Here is a 22259-nt window from a genome sequence, read left to right as displayed (position 1 = left end):
AGGGATGCTTTCTCTCTCTCCGTTGGTACCCCCACTGATCTGTGGCCACCATGCTAAATGTATTGGTAGTCTGGGAGATTATTGCATCAGTGGCATTTAATCAGGCACGCCTGGTTTATCATAGATAGACTACAGTGCATACATCACATCAGTCCAAGGCTCAGATTCAGGAGTCCCTGCAACCGCTCTTTAATTTAGTAACACTAGGAGTTTGTTTTTGCTTGTTTTCAGGGAAGTGTGGTAAATGTGTGATGGTAAATGTTTTACGAAACTGGCCACAATCTCAGGAAATCTCAGGCCAAATATACGTGTTGTTGTTGTCTTTTTTTTTGCTTAATTGTTAAATATCTGGTTCTGATGCTGCAATTTACACCAGCGTTGTGGTGCAACGTATTGATGTGAGAGTTTTGCAAGTTCTTTGTTGTGGCCCTGAAACTACTCATAATGTATAGTTTTTTTGTCTTATTTAATCGTCTAGCAGGACATCCAGCCTTACACATCTTTTCTCTCTGTTGACAGCTTTTGCTGACTTAAGTCAAGCACCAGAAAGGCCTCCTAAGCCACTGCCCAGGCGGATCAATTCAGAGAGGAGGCCGAGCCCTGTGCCGCCCGGTGGAGGGGGCGGCGGGGGGAGCATGAGCCTCCAAATCAACAGTGAGATCGAGCATCTCATGAGCCAAGGCTACTCCTATCAGGACATACAGAAAGCCCTGCTGATTGCACAGAACAATATTGAAATGGCCAAGAATATCCTGAGAGAGTTTGTTTCCATTCCTTCTACGGCACACATCCTAACATAGCCCCGCCCACGTGCTACAAGCCCAGCCCCCATGTCGACCCCACCCAGCTGCCTGACACTGCATCTTGGTGCTGATTGGCCATCGTGGAGAGGCATACTCTGCTCTTTCTCCAGCTCATTGGCTGAACGCGGACAGAGGCCCCTCCTCCTGTGAGCTCACGAGACTCCGTTGCCTCACATGTTCATTGCTTCGGAAAAAACAAACAAAACAAAAAAAAAAACGTCACAAAACAAACCAAAAGACAAAAGGTCAGTTCTCCCCCCTGCCCAACAAACCCTTCCTCGACCCGACAGCCGTGGACCTGTCCGACACCATCTGATGAAACGGGAAGCGCTGCAGCAGTGCTGCGGTGTTGAAACATTACAATTTAAGATGGACTAAAACCACTTAAAGGGTTCGGGTCTGTGTCCTGGAGTAAGGCCAAACCCGAGGCTGGGTTCAGCCCACCGTTTCACCAGAGGGACAGATGCTTGGGTTGACTGTGCCGTTTTCCAGGAATGCCGTGACGCTCGCCATCGTCAATCGTTCAGCCAGGCATCTGTGGCGGCTCCAGGGGCGTTTAGGAGTCGGGGGAAGAGCAATGATGTCTTTATCATTTTACCCAACTAGTTAAGTGTCCTCCTCCCCTCGACTCAAGACCAGCTATTTCTGGACTGGATGTTTCGGGGTTGTGCTGTAGTGAGGCTTCACAGGATGAGCCTGTATGTAGGAACCCAAGGTGGATGTTTGCAGTTTCAGCTGTTGAAATGGCCTTTTATTGCATTGCTTCGGTACTCCTTTTTTTATTTTTATTTTTATAGATTTTTAGTTTTTTTTTTTCTCTCTCAAAGTAGCATGGCGTATGAGCTTGAAGCGCAGACAGAGCCTTGGGGGAATTGCAGAGCTGTCAGTCTGAAGGACAAGTGCAGTCATCTGTGTGCTCATTTTGAAGGCACCAAGGCTGGGTTTTCAGCAGGAGACGCGCTGTGCGTTTGTAAAGATGCCTTGACCTCCCCTGTATATCACATGTATTTGTTTGGCTGGCACGGACAGACAGGAGACATTGAAGTAGGATCAGGATGTCATTTTACAAGGGACGTCTGGGCCGAAATGGATCTGAATTCATGAGTACAATTTAAAGCTGCAAAATGCAACCTAATTAGTAAATACAGCAGACAAAACAAAACACACAAACAAACAAAACAGGTTGTAGGACTAGAAATGGTGTCTTAAGCTTGTGTTTGTGGATCGCCGTGGCCGTCTTGTCGAGTGGAATCGTGTTTATGAATACGGTATAGACGACGTACAAATTCACCTAGTTTGTGTGGCTCTGCGCCCAGGGTTACCAGATTTACTAATTTCCTCCTCTCTCAGGCACTGTCAGTGATATTGGTAGGGAAGTAATAACAAAAAACTAAATAAAAAAGAGGTATTCATTCAATTGATTGCTTGTGTTTTTTAAGAGATTTGTGGCTTGTATTGCCCCCCCCCCCGCACTCTGCCATTTTGCATCTTCATATGCATTTAGATTTCCCAGAGAGAAACAAAAGCATCAGATTTTAATAAAGTCTACAGATGTGCCGTGGTGTCCTCGCCACATGAAAACACATAACTCGGACAAAAATAATCAAATTACACATGAAAGACTACAGAGTCCAATATCCTAACCCCCGGCCCCACCCCCCCTTCTTTTAAGGAGTGTGAAAATGCCTGACTTTAGAAAGAAAGTGACCAAACTTATTTGTATTAGTTTTTATTTTTCTCTCATGAGTCAAGCCTTTCACTTCCAGGCAGGAGAGGTTTTCAAACCTGTATTCGTTGTTGTACTTGAGCCCGAGGACCACATCTGTGATCGTTCAGTTGTCAGGGTTTGTGTGTATCTGGGTGCTCTCCTGATCTTTTACATGAAACCAATATGAAATAAACGACACAATATGTTTTTCTCAGTTTTCTGGAAACTGACGAGCAGTAGAAAAACTACCCGCGTTTGTTTGAGAGGTCGACTGGATTTCTTGTGTTGAGGATGTGAACGTCATTGTCCTTTTGGCTGATGTCTAGCGGTACCTCACAAGACATCCTCCACAACACTGTTACGTTCATCCGCAAACTTATTTTTGTCCCTCTTTCAGTCCTGTGAAAATGAATGTGTACTAAACAAATTAACAACATGCAGTATGAAACTTATATATATATATTTGGGTTTTGTCACAATCAATGTAAGTCAAAGCCGCCTGCAACCCCTGACATAAACAAACACAAAATGTTTTGGATCTTAAATGCGCAAATTGAACTACTAATGTAATCCTGGTATTTTATGAGGGTTTCTCATCCCTGAATATGTCTGTGCTATGGCCTCAAAAGATAAGTTATGGGTGTTGATTCTGAATTGTATTCAAGGATGTTCAGTGTAGTACAAAATTTGTTGTGGATTATTATTATTATTATTATTATTATTATTATTATTATTATTATTATAAATAATTCAGAAGTGCTTTACTGCTGCTACTATGTTATTGCTAAACTATTAAGCCTTAAATGTAAATTTGTGAATATTGTCTGATTTTACTTTTTTTTTTTTTTTTTTTTTTTTTTTTTAAAGTGACAGTATCATTGTTTATTTTTTGGGGTTTTGTTTTTTTAAACACGTAGCATACTTGAAAATACAAGCAGTGTCTGCAACTTTGGAAACCGAGTTGTCCTTTTTTTTTTTTTTTTAATTTGTGTTTTTGGGGTGTGTTGGGAATAATCCATTGTCCGTCTCTTTGAAAGAAGAATTCCGATAAACTTCCGCCTTTATGAAACCCCTGCAGATGTCTGCAAATGCATGGTGTTCATCAAAGAAAGTAACTCCAACGACTAATTTCTCGCCGCGTTTGAGAGAAGGATCGTCGCTACCTCACATTGTCTGACTTCGTTTGCTATAGGAACTTGCCTTTGGTTCTGGAATGCATCCGATACATTTCCAGAACTGCTCACTCCATTCATACACAGCAAATGAAATCATCTTGGACTGCATTCCTTTCAGTAGTCCTTTGAGTGGCTTTTTTTTTGTTTTCTTCAAGCATTTCTTCGAGACAGTCACATGCAATTTTCAGGAGAAGAAACTGCCATGAAATGTTATTGTTCTAAGACATTTGCCCGTAAGTGAGACTAGGGGAGACTAAGTCAATTTTTGTGGTAGTTACGTCAGGGCACGATTACAATTCTTTGTAAAATGCAGAGAGATCGTTTTTGTCTCCTACTGTTACTTCACTGCCACTGAATCTTACACATGAAAGACATAGTCCTTTTAAATGGATTGTGACAGGGTTGAGACACTGTTTGTTACAATTTGGCAACCAGTTCTTAGTTTGTTGCCATAAATAAAGATAGAAGAAAAGAAACAGGTAAAACTATGAGAAGTGTCATTACACATTGTAATTCTCATAGTTACTGGTTTTATCACAACAAACCAAATCCAGTTGGTTGCAAAGGGTTTAGATCGATCTTTTCTATTTTGTTATTTCAGACAACTAAATAGGAAAAAAAAAAAAAACATGTTTCTCTTCTGAAAAGGTGGTCTTTTCACTTTTGGATGAGTAAGAAATTGCATGTAAAGTGTGAAAAGGTTTCAGTGAGTATTGGTATATTTCTTTCAGACTTTTAAAGCACTTTGTAAAAAGTCCGGTGTGTGAGCACATAAGTTCTTTTCCCTTTCATTCTATTTTATTATGATTATTATTTTAATGACTTCCCTCGACACAGAAGGCTTTCATCACGACTCAGGGAACAGATCCATTTAAAGATCCAGTTAACATTCACATCACAGGCCTCTCTGTTCTGATTATAAACTTCAGTTGACCATGACAGGCAGCTGTTGAATGGGAGATGATAAAGCACTGAAGAGGCTGAGCTTGCTTTCCTTTCTGTGATTTTTAAATAGTTCATAACTTTTCAAAAGCGCATTCGATTTTAAATTTTTATGTTGTGTAGTTTTTTAGTTTTTTTTTAAGAAACTATTACCACAACAAAGATTGTTCTTGTAATTGAAGTCTTTGCTTCCTTTAATAACTATGTCGATATATTAGAGTGCTACTATAACATGGCATAAAAAAAGTGAGACCAGAAAATATATATATATATATATATATATATCTTGAAGGGAAAACATTTTTTCACATAGGACAAAAAGTGTGTCCGAAGAAACTTTGAATCCGTCCGTTTCTGTGTGTTCAAACTATATGAGATGTGTGTGTGTTTGAGTGTGTACATGTGTATGTGCGTATGCGTACATGCGTGTACATGCGTGTGCGTGCGTGTGTGTGTGTGTGTGCGCACAGATTGGATTGTTCTATAATAGTTGCCTTAGAAACAACTCAAAACATAATGTTAACTTTTTTGTGCTGCGCTGTGCGATGCAGGAGGGTCGTACAGTTGTAATCTGGGACTGATTGTCTCCATTTTCTTTCTGGTTTACTGTACTAATACTTGTAATTACTAGTTATTTTCTATGATATGTATATACATGTGTGCGTGCATGTCTGTGTGTGTGTATGTATATATAAAATTATTATTTTTCTGGTTTGTTTTTGTGCAACATACCAATATGTGCTAGGATACTGTCACTTTAAAACCAAATGTATAAGATTAATGATGTGTAGAATACAAGGAAATGGCAAATTAAAAAATATATTATTATTATGGTTATTAATATTATTATAATTATTATTGTTACAAAAATAATATTAATCATAATAATTGTGCATTCCTGTATATGTCCGAATGCAGATTTTTCTTCCCTGTTTGTTTGTAATAATACTGTGAGCAGTGCCATATATTATTAAAAGTAAAACGAAAGAAAAAGAAACAAACTTTCTGTAACATAGAAGAAAAGTCTTCAGTTCCTGCAAATGTCATTGGTTTTCCCTGGGGGGGCAGGTTTACCCCATTTGTATTTAGAGGAAGAGTTGGGATTGGGAGTGGGGTGTGGTAATATTTATTATTACTTGCACCCTGACTGTAAATGGAAGAAGACTTTGGAAACTCACTGCGATCCGTTGCTCCCGTTTAAAGGAAAACATGAATGTCCCGTTTTCTGTTGGGTGCTCGGCCCCTTTTTTCCATTCCTTCATTCCCCTTATCATAATGTGGTTTAGTGACAGTTTCTTCTGATAGTAAAAGGCTTTGATGTCTCATCCAGTGTTTTGGTGCTGAGAACCAAATATCCCGGCTCTGCTATGTTTTGATTTGATTGCTGCTGCTTATTATTATTTTCAGTTTTATTCCAGCACTGAACAAGATTGGGTTTTTTGTTCACTCACCAATTAAGCTCCATCTCTTCAGTGGATGCTCCTGAAAGGAAGTACAGTCTGTCATCAACAATAGATGTACATTTTTAAGTTGAATTTTAATGAATCTCTCCTGATTTAAGTGGCCACTTTTGCTTGACTGAAGTCAGTGTGCTTTCAGCATAACCTGCTCATCTGAGTAACATTGTATTTTAGTATGCCTGCTCCAAAAACACCCCTGCCAGCTCCTACTGCAGTACAACTCACTGTCTCTCCTGGAATAAGAGGGGAGTGAGGGCGTGAGGGATGACTGCTGTTTGACTTTGGCCACAAGGGGGCACCCATATCTTGTGTTGGATGGTTTTTGTTTGTTTCAAAGGACAATTTATCTTTTAATTTATTGTGCCAGAAGTTTCTCTTTCTTCCTGTTTTAATTTTCACCCTCTTGTGCATTTTGCTTTCACCTTGCGGAAAACGTTTTGAAATCCGTAGGCATTGGCAGTCCATGTGTTAAAGGTACCGACCATCCCATAATTATATTTGTCATTTTAGTAGCCACTTTAGTAGCATCAGGGAGTTGAACCTGAGAAGCTAAAGGACAGAAAGCCACCACCACCATCAGCACCTCACATTTCTCTGGGTCTGTCCTCCAGTCCATGACACTTTAAGGGAGATCATGTCGGGTGTACCATATTATATTGCCTGAAACGTCTCTGTGTATCCCTTTAAATCAAAACCTGAGTTTATACTAACATTGAAAACCTGATGAATGTGGAAAGAGTTTTAAGTTGGAGCCAAATAAAACAAACATTCAGGAGTACAAACCCACCCCCCCATTCTCTCACAGGTCATACTTTTAAAGCAGCCTATAGCTTAGATATTTGTATACATTGGCACGTTCATCCCAGCATGCATCTGAATTCAACAGGTATGTTAGTCATTAAGATGAGAGACTTTCAAGAATATATGATCTTTCCCATATTAAAACCCGACTCATCCCCAAACCAGCCCACTTCTCTTTCTCTTCTGCTGTGTGAACACTGGGGTGGGGAGAGGGGTCATTGCCGAGTGACGTTACACAAACTAACAGGGATATCTGGCATTGCCATTGCTTGCCTTTTTCGGTTGTTGTTTTGAGACCTGTCGAGCAGAAGTACACTGCAGGACTGTTTAGCGTTACTGTGACGGGAATAAGGCCAGGCAGGAGGCATCCCTTGTTTCATGCCTTACTACTATTGTTTGTTATTATTCTGTTTGCCATTAAGCTGGAGTTTCATTTTTGTCTTCTGCTTCACACAAAAGACCCCCCAGTTTAGCCCATCTGACTACAGGGATTGCTATGACTTAATGCAGGATGTGAGTATTTTTATTATGATGATGATGATGATAATGATTTATTATTGCTTAAAAGAAAGAAATAAAACTAATATCAATGCATATAATATATCAGTGTTAAGATTTTCTTTGGCAGGTGTAGTTTAACCTCTGTTGGAATAGATGGTAAATATAAATAAATTGAAATAAGATTAGAACACGGAAGCAATCATTTATTAACATTTTTTAAATGTGTTTTCCTGCAGCCTGTACAAAAAAGAAAGCAAACAAATAAAAGGAAAGTAAAGATAAAAATGTCCCTTTAAGACCTTTTTTTCCCATGAAGAGTAGCACAAATTGGTTTGGGCTTGTATTTCCTTTGGTCACGTGTTTGTTTTTCATTGCATTAATGTTTAGAAATAATTACTAATGTTATTTATTAATTTTTCATTCTGTACTCCAATCCCAGAGCTACATTTATGTTTATTTTTTTCCCTTTTATTTTTCTGGAACTTATGCACCTCTGTCATTAAAAACATTTTTGAATAAATGTATTTTTTGGCATCTTTATTATGTTGTTCATACATTTTCAGTGTATATTTTCCCTCAGGACAGAAAATATTTTTTGCATCAAATGGAGAACACCAGTGGAGATTCAGGCTTTCAAATCCAGCTGCCTCTTGTAATTATTAAATATTTATTTACACCTCTTAGATTTGTATAATTCAGCCCCTAATTGGCTCAATTAAGGCCAGTAATTGAGAGATCCTTTGGAAGTAACCATACGGGAGTCTACGGCCCCTGAGAAATTAACCTGTTTACTCTGCAACCATTCTGGACCTTTTTTCCTACAATTGAAGACTCTTCCTTAAAATACAAAACAATATAGGCATGCATACACGGACTCAGGCTTACTGTTATACTATGCTCTGGAAATAATTAAGAGACCACTTAACATTGATTTCTTGCTGTCAGAAAATCTCTACCTGTTGTTGTTGTTGTTGTTGTTGTTGTTTGTTTTTCCCTTTTACTTAAGACACCCCCAACTGGTATGATTTATCAGGAGATTAGGACTGAGATGTTTTTCACAAGATCAGGAAAGGTCATCCTGCCAAAGTGTGGCTCCCTTTGCAGTGTCTGCAATGTAGCCAGATATCCACTAGGGGGCCCTATCGTCTTTATAAATGTTCAGTCTGGGTGGATATTCTCTCTATATCACTGACACGGTCAGGTAAGCAGAACTGAATTGCAAGCAATTCTGGCTTTGTTGGTTTCTTTTTCTTATCCCGTTGTTTTGGCAAGCAAGGACATCTCTAATGTTTGCCAGAAAAGAGACTATGCCCATCCAAAACCCCCCACCCCCTCCCCACATTGCACAGTTCCTGTTCTTGCAATTGTTTATACTATTCTTATGTACTTGCAAGCATAGCATGACCAAATTGTGCATCTCACTTTGGGAAATTCTCAATTGCTCTCCAGTCATGAGTGCTGGCACTAGCTTTTATTCACAGGCCTCTTATTACGTTCCTGCAGTAGTAAGATTGATATTGATCTCTTTCTGAAAGACCTTTTTCTCCCTTCTCAATTTTGCTGGTGAGGGACTGTGGAGGTGATCTTCTTTGAGAAAACCGGAGCCACAGGAGCCACAGGAGCCTAAACCTACTTCTATAGTTTCAATTCAGCTTCCCAACACAAATCCCAAGAGACATTGGCAACATCTGCTTTCTCTCTGTATAATCGCCAAAGAATTACAAAATAAATATTTTTTATTATATATATACTGTTTATAAATACACTTTTAAAAGTTCCCACAGTCTTATCCCCTGACTTAGCATTCTGGCCACTAGGGCAGCAGAAAAATGTCCTTCCCAAACCAACATGCAGGGCCTTCCCTAGATTTAGGTTCTTGCCTTGGATCTGTGGTTTTAACCTTCAAGCTTAGTTGAAGATGATCTCAAATGATCTTTCATGACTAACCCTCAGATCCATTGCATTAGATATAATACTTGCAATGTGGTTTTCCACAAGCAACCAACGCGTGGAGCACCTTTTATAATGCTTTTCTTTGTGTTAATCTTATGGCAATAGTTGTTTATGTAGATCAAGGCTGCTGAATCTCGCTGTGTGAAACATGATTGTAGTTTTTCATTCCAGTTTGGTTCATCTTTTTTTTTTTGTTACCATGAATTGAATTAAGATTTGATCTAATTCAGTACTCTTCTCTTTGGTTTGCTGACGGTGCAACCAGAACTCTACATCGTATTAGAAAAACAATCAGACCTCTGCGAAGAAACACGTATTCAGACTCACTTGGGAGGAACACTGAGTTGCTTGTGTCAATGGCATTTATTTCCTCTACTGGTTATTTATGAATGTGTGATGCAAACACAAAGCTTTCTTCTCTTGAGCTTTTTTTTTTACGTTTTATTTGGCATTGTTTTCTTTCAAAATGACAGTAAAAAACAAGAGAAAACAAAAATGCAAGCATCAGTTCACAAGTACATCTTAATTTACACACATTTGCAAAAACAAACCGAAAATATAAAAAAATCATAATTAATGGATTGAATGTTTTAACAGTCTTTTACACAGGTACCACTGGTTAGAAGAGATCTTTAAAAAAAAAAAAAAAAAAAAACTTGTGGGGGGTTAGAAGAGAGGAGTTGAGATGTAATGTATAGCTTGTGGTGTGTATGTGTTGGGGGCGGGGTATGAGAATAAACTGCAGATCAAAATATTATATTTAAATGTGTTCATTTTTTCATTGCTTTACTTCTATTTGTTTATTTAAGTTTAAGTCAATGAAATTCTACTAATCATTATATGGTGTCAATAGAATTGTATGTGGTATCAGGTAGTCAGAATTAAGCATATAAAATAAACTAACCCCCCTTTTGTTTATTTAGGTCTGGATTTAAAAAAAAAATGCCAATCGCAAAGCAAAAACACAGAATGTAACGGCTGCATTTTATTTCGTACAGACATCCTGCTTCTTTCCAATGGAAACCCATGATCAAATGCATTTTTTTATTTTGTTTTATGTGATTAGCCTCTGTGTCAAAGTCAGTTTAATCTGAATGTCATTTATGAGCCGGACTGAATGGCAAAGAACAGGGGGTCAAGTGGTAAGATTGGTACAATTCGCACCTCTACCTCTGTCTCTCTGACCCCCTCTTTTCCTGAATTGAACAGTTCCACACAAAAAGAAAGAATGAAAAAGGCACAGTTTTACTCTTTTCTATAGTCTTACCTCCCACTATCCATTTTTCTTTCCTCACACACATTGTGTTTCCTGAATTCAATATGTCACAGTCAAACCTCGCTCTGTGAATATGTATAGACCATACAAACACTGTTCTGGGTCAGGTGTAGTAATGGAGAAGAGATTGTCACTTCCTTTTCTCGCCTTATCGGAAACTTTCCAAGGCAACCCCACTGGTAGCTTTTGTTATTTGTTCTAGGGCTTAGCGTCCCAAAATGTATCAGTTTATCAGACTACTGACCTTGACAGCTGAATCCAATGCCCTGTATTTCAGTGAACCACTCCGGTTTAGGTCTGTTATATAACAGACGAGGCTTGACTGAAAGACACACTAATAGTCAGGTGAGTAGTTTTGTGCTTTTGGAAGTATTTGTTAAAAACAAGATTCAATGAATAAAAGTCAACAGTAGTATAAACGAAAAAGCCATCTCTCTTTCTTTAAACACACTTTCATGTAGACTGTGTATCCAAAAGGCTTCTAATTCCCCATTTCTTTCAAGTTGTGAACTCAATTATTTCTATACTGCAGTATAGTTTTCTTTCCAAGTAGTGTATTTAATGTTATTGCAAACATGATATTGGCTCTTGGTTGTCTCCCAAACTGGAGCCCAGGGCACTACCTCTGAGCCCACGAGCACAATGCAGCCCGGCACCCAAAGACAGGCGCAGGAATCATTCTGCTCGGCAGTCAAAACCTCAGTCATAAAAATGCAACATTTCATCTCAAGATTAACTCTAGTTTTGGGTTGAAGCCCGTTCTCTTAAAACAAAAACAAATAAAAATATTTCAGTGCTACTAATCTCTCAACAAAACATAATTATTGAAGAACAAAAAAAGTGTGACATCCCGCAATCCGAAGGTATTCTAGAATACGATGCTATCTTTTTGACGAACAAGGCTCAAACTTGTCTTTTTAAGCTGAGCCACTACTTATTCTAGACTTTTACAGTATAAATATTTACAAACATTACAAGCTTGACAGTAGTCCATAGCAATAACTGACATATTTGCGCTGATTTTAAGGATTCGCCTCAGTGGCGCAGTAACAGCATAGAAGAACACTTTTGTGGTCGACTAGGGGTCCTTGTCTGCAAAACAACTTCCTCCAGAGACCCTTAAACACACACAACTCTGTGCTGTGGAGAACTTAATTTCTCCCTCACTTTCTTCTGGACTTCTTGTTTCGATATTTAGTTTTCTGTCTCTTCCTGTTAATGCCAGAAGAGCTGACACAGTGGAACTGAGAGACCAGGTGACTCGGACAAAAGCCAATCAGTAAAAGGTTACATAGAAATTTAAAGCTGTCTCGACAGGTTTGGGCTTGGTGGATGTATTTTTCCATTAATTTCCCAACTTTTATGGCAGTACCTCTTGTGCCATGGTTTTTCCAACCTATCCAACAGCTGCCATGCATTGGCGCTTGGAGTCCCACAAAGCTGAGCTGCTTTACAGTTTGCTCCAATAGGTCAAATTACATGGGAGCGAATATCGTCCACACTGACACAGCCCTTTACGGTCTCTGGGGTACCCCAAACTAATTTCACCTGAATATATTTCACATTTCTCCGCATGCTGGGGATACCTAGAGAGTCTTTCTTTTCATTCATCCGTGAATTAACCAGGATTTAAAAAAACAAAAAACAACCACCAAAAAAACTGACAAGTAGTCAAGACGTCTCTTAAAACAACAATGAACATTCAGAGATCATGTTCCCGACATTATGAAGGCATTCACTGGGTGATGAGTTGCCACTTCAATATTTGCTTCTCTGTTCATCAAAACCAAAAGAGAACGTTTGCAAATAATCTATTACAGCAAATTGTATATGTGTGTAGATTGTATGTAATGTGTGCTTCCACTTTAGGGAGCCCAGTAAAGATACATTAGCGTGTACTGGAGCTAAAAGGTTTTGTGTTGATTATGCATCAAGAAGGATGAATAGGAGGGTGGGAAGGTTCCCCTAAATCTTCACAGATAAGGAAAATAAAAACTGCCAAGCTAGGCTGGGAAAGCAGACATCGCAGGTTCCTCAGGGAAAACTGCTTGTTTTGTTTATTAAACCAACACACTGCAAGCAAACGCAGATGCGTCAAGTAGCCTCCTGCTGGTTGCTATATTCACACATGGATTTCCAAATTAAGAGTATTTTCCAAGCCCCCATGCAAAAGACTTTTGTTACAGTAATGATGCATTAAATACAACAAAAGTGGTGGGGTTGTGGACGGTATATTTATGCCAAATCCTCATACAATTTTGTTAATAACTAAATACAGTAAAGACATTGTGTCATGGCCAAGCTACGTGATTAAATGTCAAGTAAAAAGGAGCTGGTTTTGCAAGATGTCTTTAAGCAGTTTCTTCATCTGGGGCATCTATGCGTGTTTGGTAAAAGGCACTGTGTCTCCAGTCATGTCTTCAGTGTGGGGAGTTGGCGACGGTCAGTCCCATTGGGGCGCACAGTGTTTATTGTTAATCAGCTCACTGCGAAGGAGGGTCAGGTTGCTGGGATAGTAGAGCAGTAGTCGGTAGGATATGAACATGGAGGACGATTATCAAGGCAGGCAGGTGGGATTTTGTGACAAACCTGTCTTTTCCATTCGTTATCGTATCTCAACTACTCAAAAACTGTGTCTGTAAAATAATTGTATGAGCAGGTGAAAGCGAACTAAACCAAAAAAGTAACAAATTTAGAAAATCTGCCACGACTAAAGTTATTGTTGGGAGTCTTTTAAACTTTTTCTTGAAAGGTTATTTTAAATAACTAAATATATATATATATATATATTTTTTTTTTTTTTTTTTCATAAGAACAACAAAAAAATCATCATCACTTATACTTATTGCCAGGAATGGCACTTGAGCTGAAAAGGGGGGGATGACATATTCAAACAATCTATTTTCCCTGTCTAGGATAGTATTTCAGTAGTTCTTCTCTGACAATGGCCAATATAAGCCTCATAATTTAAATCTTGGAAGTGGACTAGGCAGGGTTGTGAATATATTTACAAAAGCTCAGTCTTGATCTCGATTTGCTGACAGGTATCACAAAATCACACCTTGCGCACGGCCTGAGGTACAGAAAGAGCCACATTCGGTTTCCTTACAGCTCTTCTCTTCCTGGTCTCAGTTCCGCAGGTCGATGTACTTCTCACACTTTACTCCAGAAGAAAAAGAGAGAAGAAGCGAGAGGAACTCAGAAAAACGTAAACGGCCTCATAGAGGAGCAGAAGTTATGGAGACACACTTGGTTTTGATTTCCTCTTTCTGTTCATAGTGCTTACTAATCTTTTTATTCAGTTGAGGAACAAATGCCAATCAAGAAAATCCTGTCCCGAGTGTGGATGTAGGCCTAAACTGTGCTCCTTGACTTTCTATAGTTACCTGGTTATTAGGCGGTTTCTTGTCACCATTGACTCCCTGCAGCAGCCCAGCCTGCTCGTTTGACTTTTCTGCCTTCAGCTCCACGACGATGTCATCTTTACTGGCCTTCTCCTTCGTTCTGAGGAGACAAATCAAGCGGTGTCATTGCCAGGCCTGCCTGAATGTCTCCGTAGTTGGTTTTATCAACTGCTTCGTGTGAAATGTGTTTTTAGCAGGGGATAATCAAAAAATTGTGTATCGGCTGCATGTTATCTTCTGTGGCTATGACTTGTGGGATTTGTCTTCATGCTGGCCAATGAAGCGTGATTAATGAATGCAGTAGCGGATAAGTTGACACTCACAAATCCTGCTTCCCCGAGCGGCCACAGGGGATCTTGCCCTTCTTGTACAGGAAGTAGAGCACACTGCCCAAGATGGCAAGGAGAAGGATGCACACAATGATGACCACGATGATGACGCCATTACCCTCTAGAAAAGCAAAGACAACAGAGGTTAGTTTTGTGTATCTGTATCAACTGCTCACCGTGTGCTGCAGATGCCGATATTGTGGAAGACATTGTACGAACTTTGAATATATATATATATATATATATATATATATATATATATATATATATATATATATATATATATATGGATTTTTATATAAAAATCCAGTCTATAAGAATTGGATTTCTGTTTCCTTGGTATATTAGAGTTTTGAGTGTTGAACATATTGTTTGCCTCTCCGCTCTGTACTTGTAGTTAAAACTAGTCATGAGCAATTGTGTTTTTTTTTTTTTACTGGTTTGAAAATAATGGCGTAATTGAATCTGTGAAGCAGGTGGGCTGTTTTGGTCTTAATTCACTAAACTGAACAGCAGGGATTCAGATAAATACAAGCAGCCAAGCTTTGAAAACCACATCAGTCAGACAGAAGTGAGCACTGAAGCGGCAGATCGGTGCGCCTGTGTCTGACAGTCTCTAATCTCTGTTGAAGGCTCGCTCACTCTGAGCACCACTGCCTTATGAAAATAGATTAGGAGCACATGTTCTTGCTACTTTGATAGATAATTTGATGCCTTCCGATTTTGGTTCTCTACTAATAGAAATGAAAGGCTTTCTCAACAGGTTAAGGGTGGGAAGATGCATTTTTCCACTCATTTCCCAAAGTGCACACCTGGACATTGCTCCCGGTTTCTGCCGATTTGTCTGCACAGACGTTACCAGAGATTAGAGACTGCAGTGGAGCCATTCGGTTTCCACTGGTGGAACAGAAACCATTAGAAGACCGAGTGACCGGGGAGGAGGACGGTTTCTGTGATTGCAGAGGTGGCTGAGGTAACAGAAGATAAGAGTCTGGACTCGTGCAGTTTCAAGTGAGTCAAGTATGTTTCTCACCAGTTGCATTGCTCTAGAGAAATTCTTTTGGATGCATTACAGAGAGAGAGTTACAGTTTCGTTGGTGTCGTGCTTGTTTTTTGCATTCAAATGTAATTAAGGGAATTTCAATATGCAGGTCTGATTTAGTGCCAAAGGAAAGGTTTAACACACACCTGCCCTTATAATGAGCTGGATTACGTGTCATGAAATGGCATATGCTTTGTTTCCTTTTAAATATCTCAAGACAGGACAGTCCCTGGTTAATTTCCCATAATGCACTTTGAATGCAAGAGCTCTGTTGGAACAGGAGGCAGACCTGGAATTGCTGCAGAGAGGAGGCAAGGCAAGTAGAGTGTGGTTCAGTCTGCGTGTATTTGGACATGCTTGTGGTGAGAGAGAGGGGGTTGAAGGAAGGGGGACAGATGTACACACCTTTCTTGTTTTTCTTCATGTGGGGTTGTGCTACTAAAACAAACCAGAGGGACACCATTATGTTTCTAGCCCATAGTTTTCCGCCTCATCAAGACCAGAGAAGGAGCCCTTTGTATGATACCTCGTTATGAAGGCAAGTATTGTGCCCCCATCTGCAGTAGGGCCATCAAGATTACAACAGGTCAGACATAATGTTCTAGTGCAGCTTTCATTAACATGAAACTTAATATACTGTTCAAAGGTTTATTTAAATACTTTTCTGGATAATTTGTTGCAATAATAGTGGTATAAATAGTCAAACGAATTAACCTGGTGACCTATTGGAATGAACAGAATCTTTCCTAATCCCTCCTCTTGAACTGCTATCGGACACACCAACAAATACATGTATTTTATATTGTGCATAAGTAGGGCCATTTAAGCCCAAACTGCCTTCTCCCCATCCTTCGTATACCTTTTCTGAAAATATGACTTAGTCGAGCACTTTTAATTTCCATTTACAAACAGGCTACAGACTCTTGTGGGAATGTATTTATGAGAAGGGAAAAAACGGCCATAAAAACTATAAAACGGTGAGCTGGCGCAGTAACACTCGGCAGAATAACAGTGGAAAAAAACATTAATTAATTTAAACAGTTTGAGGTAATGGGGGAAAATTCATTTACCTGAGAATTTAAAAGAAAAAAATGAATAGAGATTCCAGCAGCCGGACTTAATCTGTGTCAGTCAGTTTTCTGGTAATCTCTTCTTTCCTCTATCAATTTTTTTTTCAGCCAGACGTTAAAGACCACGGACAATCACACGAGTCACTAGACCTCTTACACCAAAACGCCACAGAAAATCAGCGTGGAGACTCAGAGCTCTGTGGTTCCCCTGTGGTCAGTAAGTGTATGAGGGCGTAGGTCCTCTCTGTAAAATCAAACTCATTTATTTGAAGAAATGAGCACAAGGCATGTGCTTATACCACATGATTTGAATAAGTGTTTTTTTTTTTATATATAAAGTAAGTTCCTTTTCCAGTGGTACATTTGGGGTCAACTTAATGAAACAAAAATGCAGTTAGAACAAAGTATCTCTGGGTAACAGTCATGTGACATCCTACAACATCCACAGCGGAAGGATTGCTGACAATGTGAATTATTTTTATTTTTCCTCAGAACGCATGGAAGAGAACCATAAACCGATAAACTCTTCCTCCTCATCAGAAGCCCTCGAAAGCTTATAATTCCATTTCAGTGTGGCAGAGGAAACTAATAATTAAAAAGCTGTAAATCAAAAATGATAAGACTGCAAACAGGTCAGCTCTTACAACGCAGAAACGTTACAGCTGTAACTGATAACAGCTATATCTGGAGAAAGCCAGAGAACCCAAGAAGAGTGGATTATCTTTTGGTATTTTCTACAAAAAAAAGAGTGACGGACACATCCAGCCGCCTGTGGCTTGGTCTGGAATTGAGTATTGTAAAAGATGATAATATATATTTTCCCTTTAAATTGAATGTATCTGGTAATTGCGGAAGCTTACCTGTAGTTGTTGTTGTAGGGGCTGTAGTGGGTGGCTCCAGAGGAACTGTAACACAGAAAAACTGTTATTGTAATTTACTGTACACTTGTTGTAGCAGGACAAAAGACAACATATTAAAATCTATATTTACAAGTGTGGTGGTTAATGTGTGTGAATGTATTTGTTTGTGTCAAATGCTCTGATATTAATGCAAGTAGTTTTTCATGTTTAAAAATTGTGATGAAACTTTGAATATACATAAATATTAAATCCCGCCCACGGTCGGATTGACACTCACTGGCAGATATTATGAAGTGCTGCGTCATTTCGCCAAGGTCGTTGGTGGCTTTGCAAGCAGCAGTGAGGTCAGAGGTCATCTCCGCAGTCACCACACTAATCACACCTTGCTTGACTTTGCGGTTCATCACCACCTGCCAAGTCTGAGTCACAGACACGGACGCCATCGTTACAGCGCTCTCTTCTCAACTGGGCATACGGGTGTTTGATTATTTTAGTGGAACTGAACTGGTTCAATGCACCAATGCTAATGAAGCCATGGTTGGGATATTTTGAGGAATGATATTCAAACAGAGCAACATTTGCTTCCAAGATCAGTAAAGAAAGTTAATAATAAATATAATGAAAAACAATCTAAAACAGCGGTTTCCCAGCAACTTCAGCAATATATGGATTTTGTCTGGAGTGTAGCAGTTTACAGTTATGAACTATCTCTTCGTTGTTGTGCCAGATAGTCCTTAAAGTTGCCAACCAGACTTGCTCTGGAGATTTATTAGAATTCCTGCTTCAAGAAGAGATTATTTAGACCCCCATGGGGATATGATGATGGTATGAGTATAAATTGGCAAACAACAATGAAATGAGACAGTGGGGGGAAAAGGGATAGTGAAAGGAAGAAAAAAAGAAGAAGAAAGGACTGGAGCTACCCTGGTCTGTGTGGGTACCTTGGAGCTTGTAATGTCCCAGGTGATATTAGGCAGGGGGTATCCTTGGGCTACACATGTTAGGTTGACAAATGCCTCCACTCTGTGCTCTATCTTCAGCCTAGGAGAACTCAGCCTGGGCGCTCCTGGAAAACAACATTGTTGCATCTCAGTTTTCTGCACAATCCCCCCTTCACCACCACATACAAACGTAACAGTTCAAACTAGACCATCACTGTATGCTTTCCAGTTTCCACGTAACACTTACTGGTTTACAGTGACTCGTCCACACTGCTACTATGGTAGTGTACTGTATATATTTCTATAATGCACAACCTGTCCTTCAGAACAGAGGCTTCAGAACAAAGGAACCTGATAAGTTGTCTTTAAAACCATCTCTCCTGCTGCTGCAAATTAAAAATAAAAGGGTCAATTTTTCCTACAGCCAGATAAAATCCAGCTCTAATTCCAAGTCTATGATCTGTGCTTCACTGCAAAAAAAAAAAAAGGATTTTGTTTTAGTTTTTTGCCTCAATTATGCATTTCACCCAGTTGCACATAACAAAAAGTAACTTATTTTCCTCTGAAGCAGAAAGCAATTGCAAAATCTGTACGCAGGTATGCAGCTCTGAGAGGGTCACTGGGGCGCTCTAGCCTTTTGTGCACTCACCCTGTACTCTGACTTCCAGTGTGCTGCTGGTCTTCAAGTCTGGCAGGGTGGGCACACTGACCTTGCAGGTGTACTGTCCAGCTGTGTCGAAGCTGGCGTTCGTCAAAGTCATTGTGTTTCCCTTACCGATTTTCTGATCACCCTAGACAGACAGAACAACAAACAGGCCAATGCAGAGGGACTGTCATAATCCTGAAAATTCGGTGGCACAAGTCCTGTCTTGGCATTTGCTCAATTTAACCATTTCTATCAGCGTTCTCTCTACTCTAAACCTACTGGAGATTAAATGAGAGAGATACATGCTGGACTGCAGTTCCCATAGAAAAATGGAATCTCTCTCTTCATTTGACTTGAAAATATTGTAAAACTTGCTCTCAGTGGCAGGTCAGTCCTGGCTCTTGAACGTGGTGCTTGCTCAATGCTTCAGATGGGATTTTGGGCCTGAGTCCTACCTTCAGCCACACAATGTTGGTCTGCTGAGATGACAGGGCATTACACGACATGCTGAGATCTTGTCCTTCCTCAACAAAAGCAATGGCCGCTGGAGTTAGAACAGCTTCTTCCAGATCTGGAGTGGGAGTAACACAGATACAAATGTGAAGTTCAACATAAGCCCTCATAGCATCAGACAAGACAGAGGAAACAAGGAAATCCGTTTGCAAGAAACACAACCCGAATTCAGAAATGCTTTTGCGTGAGAAACCCTACAGTGACAGGGAGTATGGAAGCACAGGGTCTCACTTACAGTTGACAAAGATGTCCAGGTCTCCAGTGTATTCGTCAAAGGTTTCCAGGTCAAGGGACTTGCAGCGGTACAGTCCACTGTCTTGTCTCTTCACGTCTTTGAGGGTCAAGAGGTCCTGCTCAGCTTTGATCTCGATTTCCTTCTCACCCTGGGATTGTCAGAAATTGAGTAGCCATTTCACTCTTAATTTGTTGGGATGGCCAAAAAGGGATATGTATATATGCACCTATTTGAAACCAAAACATTTAGCATATTTGGGCTGACTCTGACCTGAACTTTGAAGAAAGAGTAGGCCGGTGGGGGGTTCCCATTGGCCAGGCAACGCAGTTTCACAGTGTCACCCTGTTTCAGCAGCCCGTGTGGAGACTCTCTCCGAAACTCCACTTCTGTCGTGGGATCTGTTGACAGACAGACGAGCCGATGTGTGTTCTTTAGCCTTTTATGGTTAAAGGTATAGGATCTGACTGCAAATAATAACAACTCCTGGTGGACAGGAGGGAGTACTCACAGTGCACAGTGATGTTGATGCGATTGGACTCGAACATGTTTAGGGTTCCTGGCATGAAGTAGCTGACCTCACAGTAGAAGGTGGTATTCATGTCCTCCTTGGCCACCTTGTAGAACAGCTGACTGTCCACTGTGAACATGCCACTGGACTCCCTTGTGACCTTTGTCGACACCTTGGTCTCTGAAGCAGACACAGCACACAAACCCCCATGAGCACAAGCATAGGACTTCTCATCACTGACCATAAGGAAAGGAGAAGTAAGTGTTTTGATACAAAAACATCACGGCTGGTAATTCTGGAATGCAGTGTTATGGCTTTTGCAATATCTATGCAGTATATTATTTCATTATTATTGCCCTCATCCAGGGTATCTTGCAATTGTGTAGTCAAATACAGTGGTTAGATTTTCAAAACACGTACAGAAAATAATGTAATATAGCAAATACAACAAAATATATTTACAATATATAATGTAATGAGCAAAAAACGCATCCGTTCAAATACGTAAAAGAGGGGTCATTACAACAGATACATTTGTAACTCTAAAAGGTGTGTGTGTGTATGTATGTATGTATGTATGTATGTACACCAATCAGCCATAACATTATGACCACTGACAGGTGAAGTGAATAACACTGATAATCACGTTATCATGGCACCTGTCAGTGGGTGGGATATATTAGGCAGCAAGTGAACATTTTGTCCTCAAAGTTGATATGTTAGAAGCAGGAAAAATGGGCAAGCGTAAGGATCTGAGCGACTTTGACAAGGGCCACATTGTGATGGTTAGACGACTGGGTCACAGCATCTCCAAAACTGCAGCTCTTGTGGGGTGTTCCCAGTCTGCAGTGGTCAGTACCTATCATAAGTGGTCCAAGGAAGGAAAAGCGGTGAACCGGCGACAGGGTCATGGGCGGCCAAGGCTCATTGATGCACGTGGGGAGCGAAGGCTGGCCCGTGTGGTCCGATCCAACAGACAAGCTACTGTAGCTCAAAATGCTGAAAAAGTGAATGCTGGTTCTGATAGAAAGGTGTCAGAACACAAAGTGCATCGCAGTTTGTTGCTTATGGGGCTGCGTAGCCGCAGACCAGTCAGGGTGCCCATGCTGACCCCTGTCCACTGCTGAAAGCGCCAACAATGGGCACGTGAAAATCAGAACTGGACCACAGAGCAATGGAAGAAGTGGGCCTGGTCTGATGAATCATGAGTTCAAGGTGTTGACTTGGCCTCCAAATTCCCCAGATCTCAATCCAATCGAGCATCTGTGGGATGTGCTGGACAAACAAGTCCGATCCATGGAGGCCCCACCTCGCAACTTACAGGACTTAAAGGATCTGCTGCTAACGTCTTGGTGCCAGATACCACAGCACACCTTCAGAGGTCTAGTGGAGTCCATGCCACGACGGGTCAGGGCTGTTTTGCTGGCAAAAGGGGGATCTACACAATATTAGGCAGGTGGTCATAATGTTATGGCTGATCGGTGTATGTATGTTCACTTCATAATCTGCTTATAACTGGACTTAATTCATTGTACATTTCAGGCCATGCACAATGGCTAAACGCTATGTTCCTCTGGAGAACCTGGCTTGGAGACACATTAAAAGTTTAGTAATAAACTGAGCAAAGTGCTTCCTTCAGCACCTATACTCACCATCTTCACCATTCTGCAGGGGGGTGAGGTTCTGGTACCATGTGATGTTGGGTTTGGGGAAGCCATTCCTTGCTTTACAGGTTGCAATCTGCAACACAGGAGCACAACACAGAGAGGTTAGAAAGGGTGGAATCTGCATAACAATCTGAGAATCGATCCCCAGACAGGAGAGCTGGTGAGAAACTCAGGAGGGGGATGGAATTAGGGAACAAGTTGAATCAACTATTATGTTGTGAGGTGGATAAGGAAGAGAGAGCTCAGTACCTGGGATGGTGCATCGTGAGTGACAGAGATGCCTGAATGGGTACCCTCGATCTCGGGGGGTTCCGGGGCATCTGCAGAAAGAGTGACATTACATCTGAGGGACAGATTACGCCACAGTGAAAAGACTTTGGCAAGGTGCCCAGGATACCGATGCATTTCAGGTGGAAACATCAGCT

The 22259-nt window shown here is 40.4% G+C and overlaps 2 protein-coding genes across 6 annotated transcripts in view; one reads left to right on the top strand and one right to left on the bottom strand.

Annotated features, from left to right (window-relative positions):
- cbl (Cbl proto-oncogene, E3 ubiquitin protein ligase) overlaps positions 1–7930 on the top strand; it is a 46016-nt gene extending 38086 nt beyond the window's left edge. The window contains exon 16 of the mRNA XM_066709241.1: positions 520–7930. Within this exon, the coding sequence (XP_066565338.1) occupies positions 520–800 (281 nt within the window). The 3' untranslated portion in view covers positions 801–7930. The remainder of the gene's footprint in view (positions 1–519) is intronic.
- A 2044-nt stretch (positions 7931–9974) lies between these two features.
- The window catches only part of LOC136753241 (cell surface glycoprotein MUC18), a 43300-nt gene continuing 31015 nt past the window's right edge, over positions 9975–22259 (bottom strand). For 2 of the 5 annotated variants that reach the window (XM_066709189.1, XM_066709222.1), the window contains exons 4-17: positions 22084–22154; positions 21820–21907; positions 20168–20347; positions 19930–20057; positions 19660–19807; positions 19367–19482; positions 18915–19056; positions 18266–18390; positions 17602–17743; positions 17325–17369; positions 15800–15832; positions 14347–14473; positions 14006–14123; positions 9975–13777 (exon numbers count right to left, since the gene is read on the bottom strand). In XM_066709189.1, coding sequence (XP_066565286.1) covers positions 13748–13777; positions 14006–14123; positions 14347–14473; positions 15800–15832; positions 17325–17369; positions 17602–17743; positions 18266–18390; positions 18915–19056; positions 19367–19482; positions 19660–19807; positions 19930–20057; positions 20168–20347; positions 21820–21907; positions 22084–22154 — 1493 coding nt within the window. In that variant the 3' untranslated portion in view covers positions 9975–13747. Of the gene's footprint in view, positions 13783–14005; positions 14124–14346; positions 14474–15799; positions 15833–17324; positions 17370–17601; positions 17744–18265; positions 18391–18914; positions 19057–19366; positions 19483–19659; positions 19808–19929; positions 20058–20167; positions 20348–21819; positions 21908–22083; positions 22155–22259 lie in introns of all 5 variants that reach the window. The other 3 variants (XM_066709205.1, XM_066709198.1, XM_066709213.1) reach the window with 3 other exon arrangements.

This window comes from Amia ocellicauda, chromosome 1, assembly GCF_036373705.1.
Source record: "Amia ocellicauda isolate fAmiCal2 chromosome 1, fAmiCal2.hap1, whole genome shotgun sequence".
Taxonomy (NCBI): Eukaryota; Metazoa; Chordata; class Actinopteri; order Amiiformes; family Amiidae; genus Amia; species Amia ocellicauda.
Note: the sequence above shows the minus strand (reverse complement) of the source record. Positions and strands in the feature narration are given on the sequence as shown.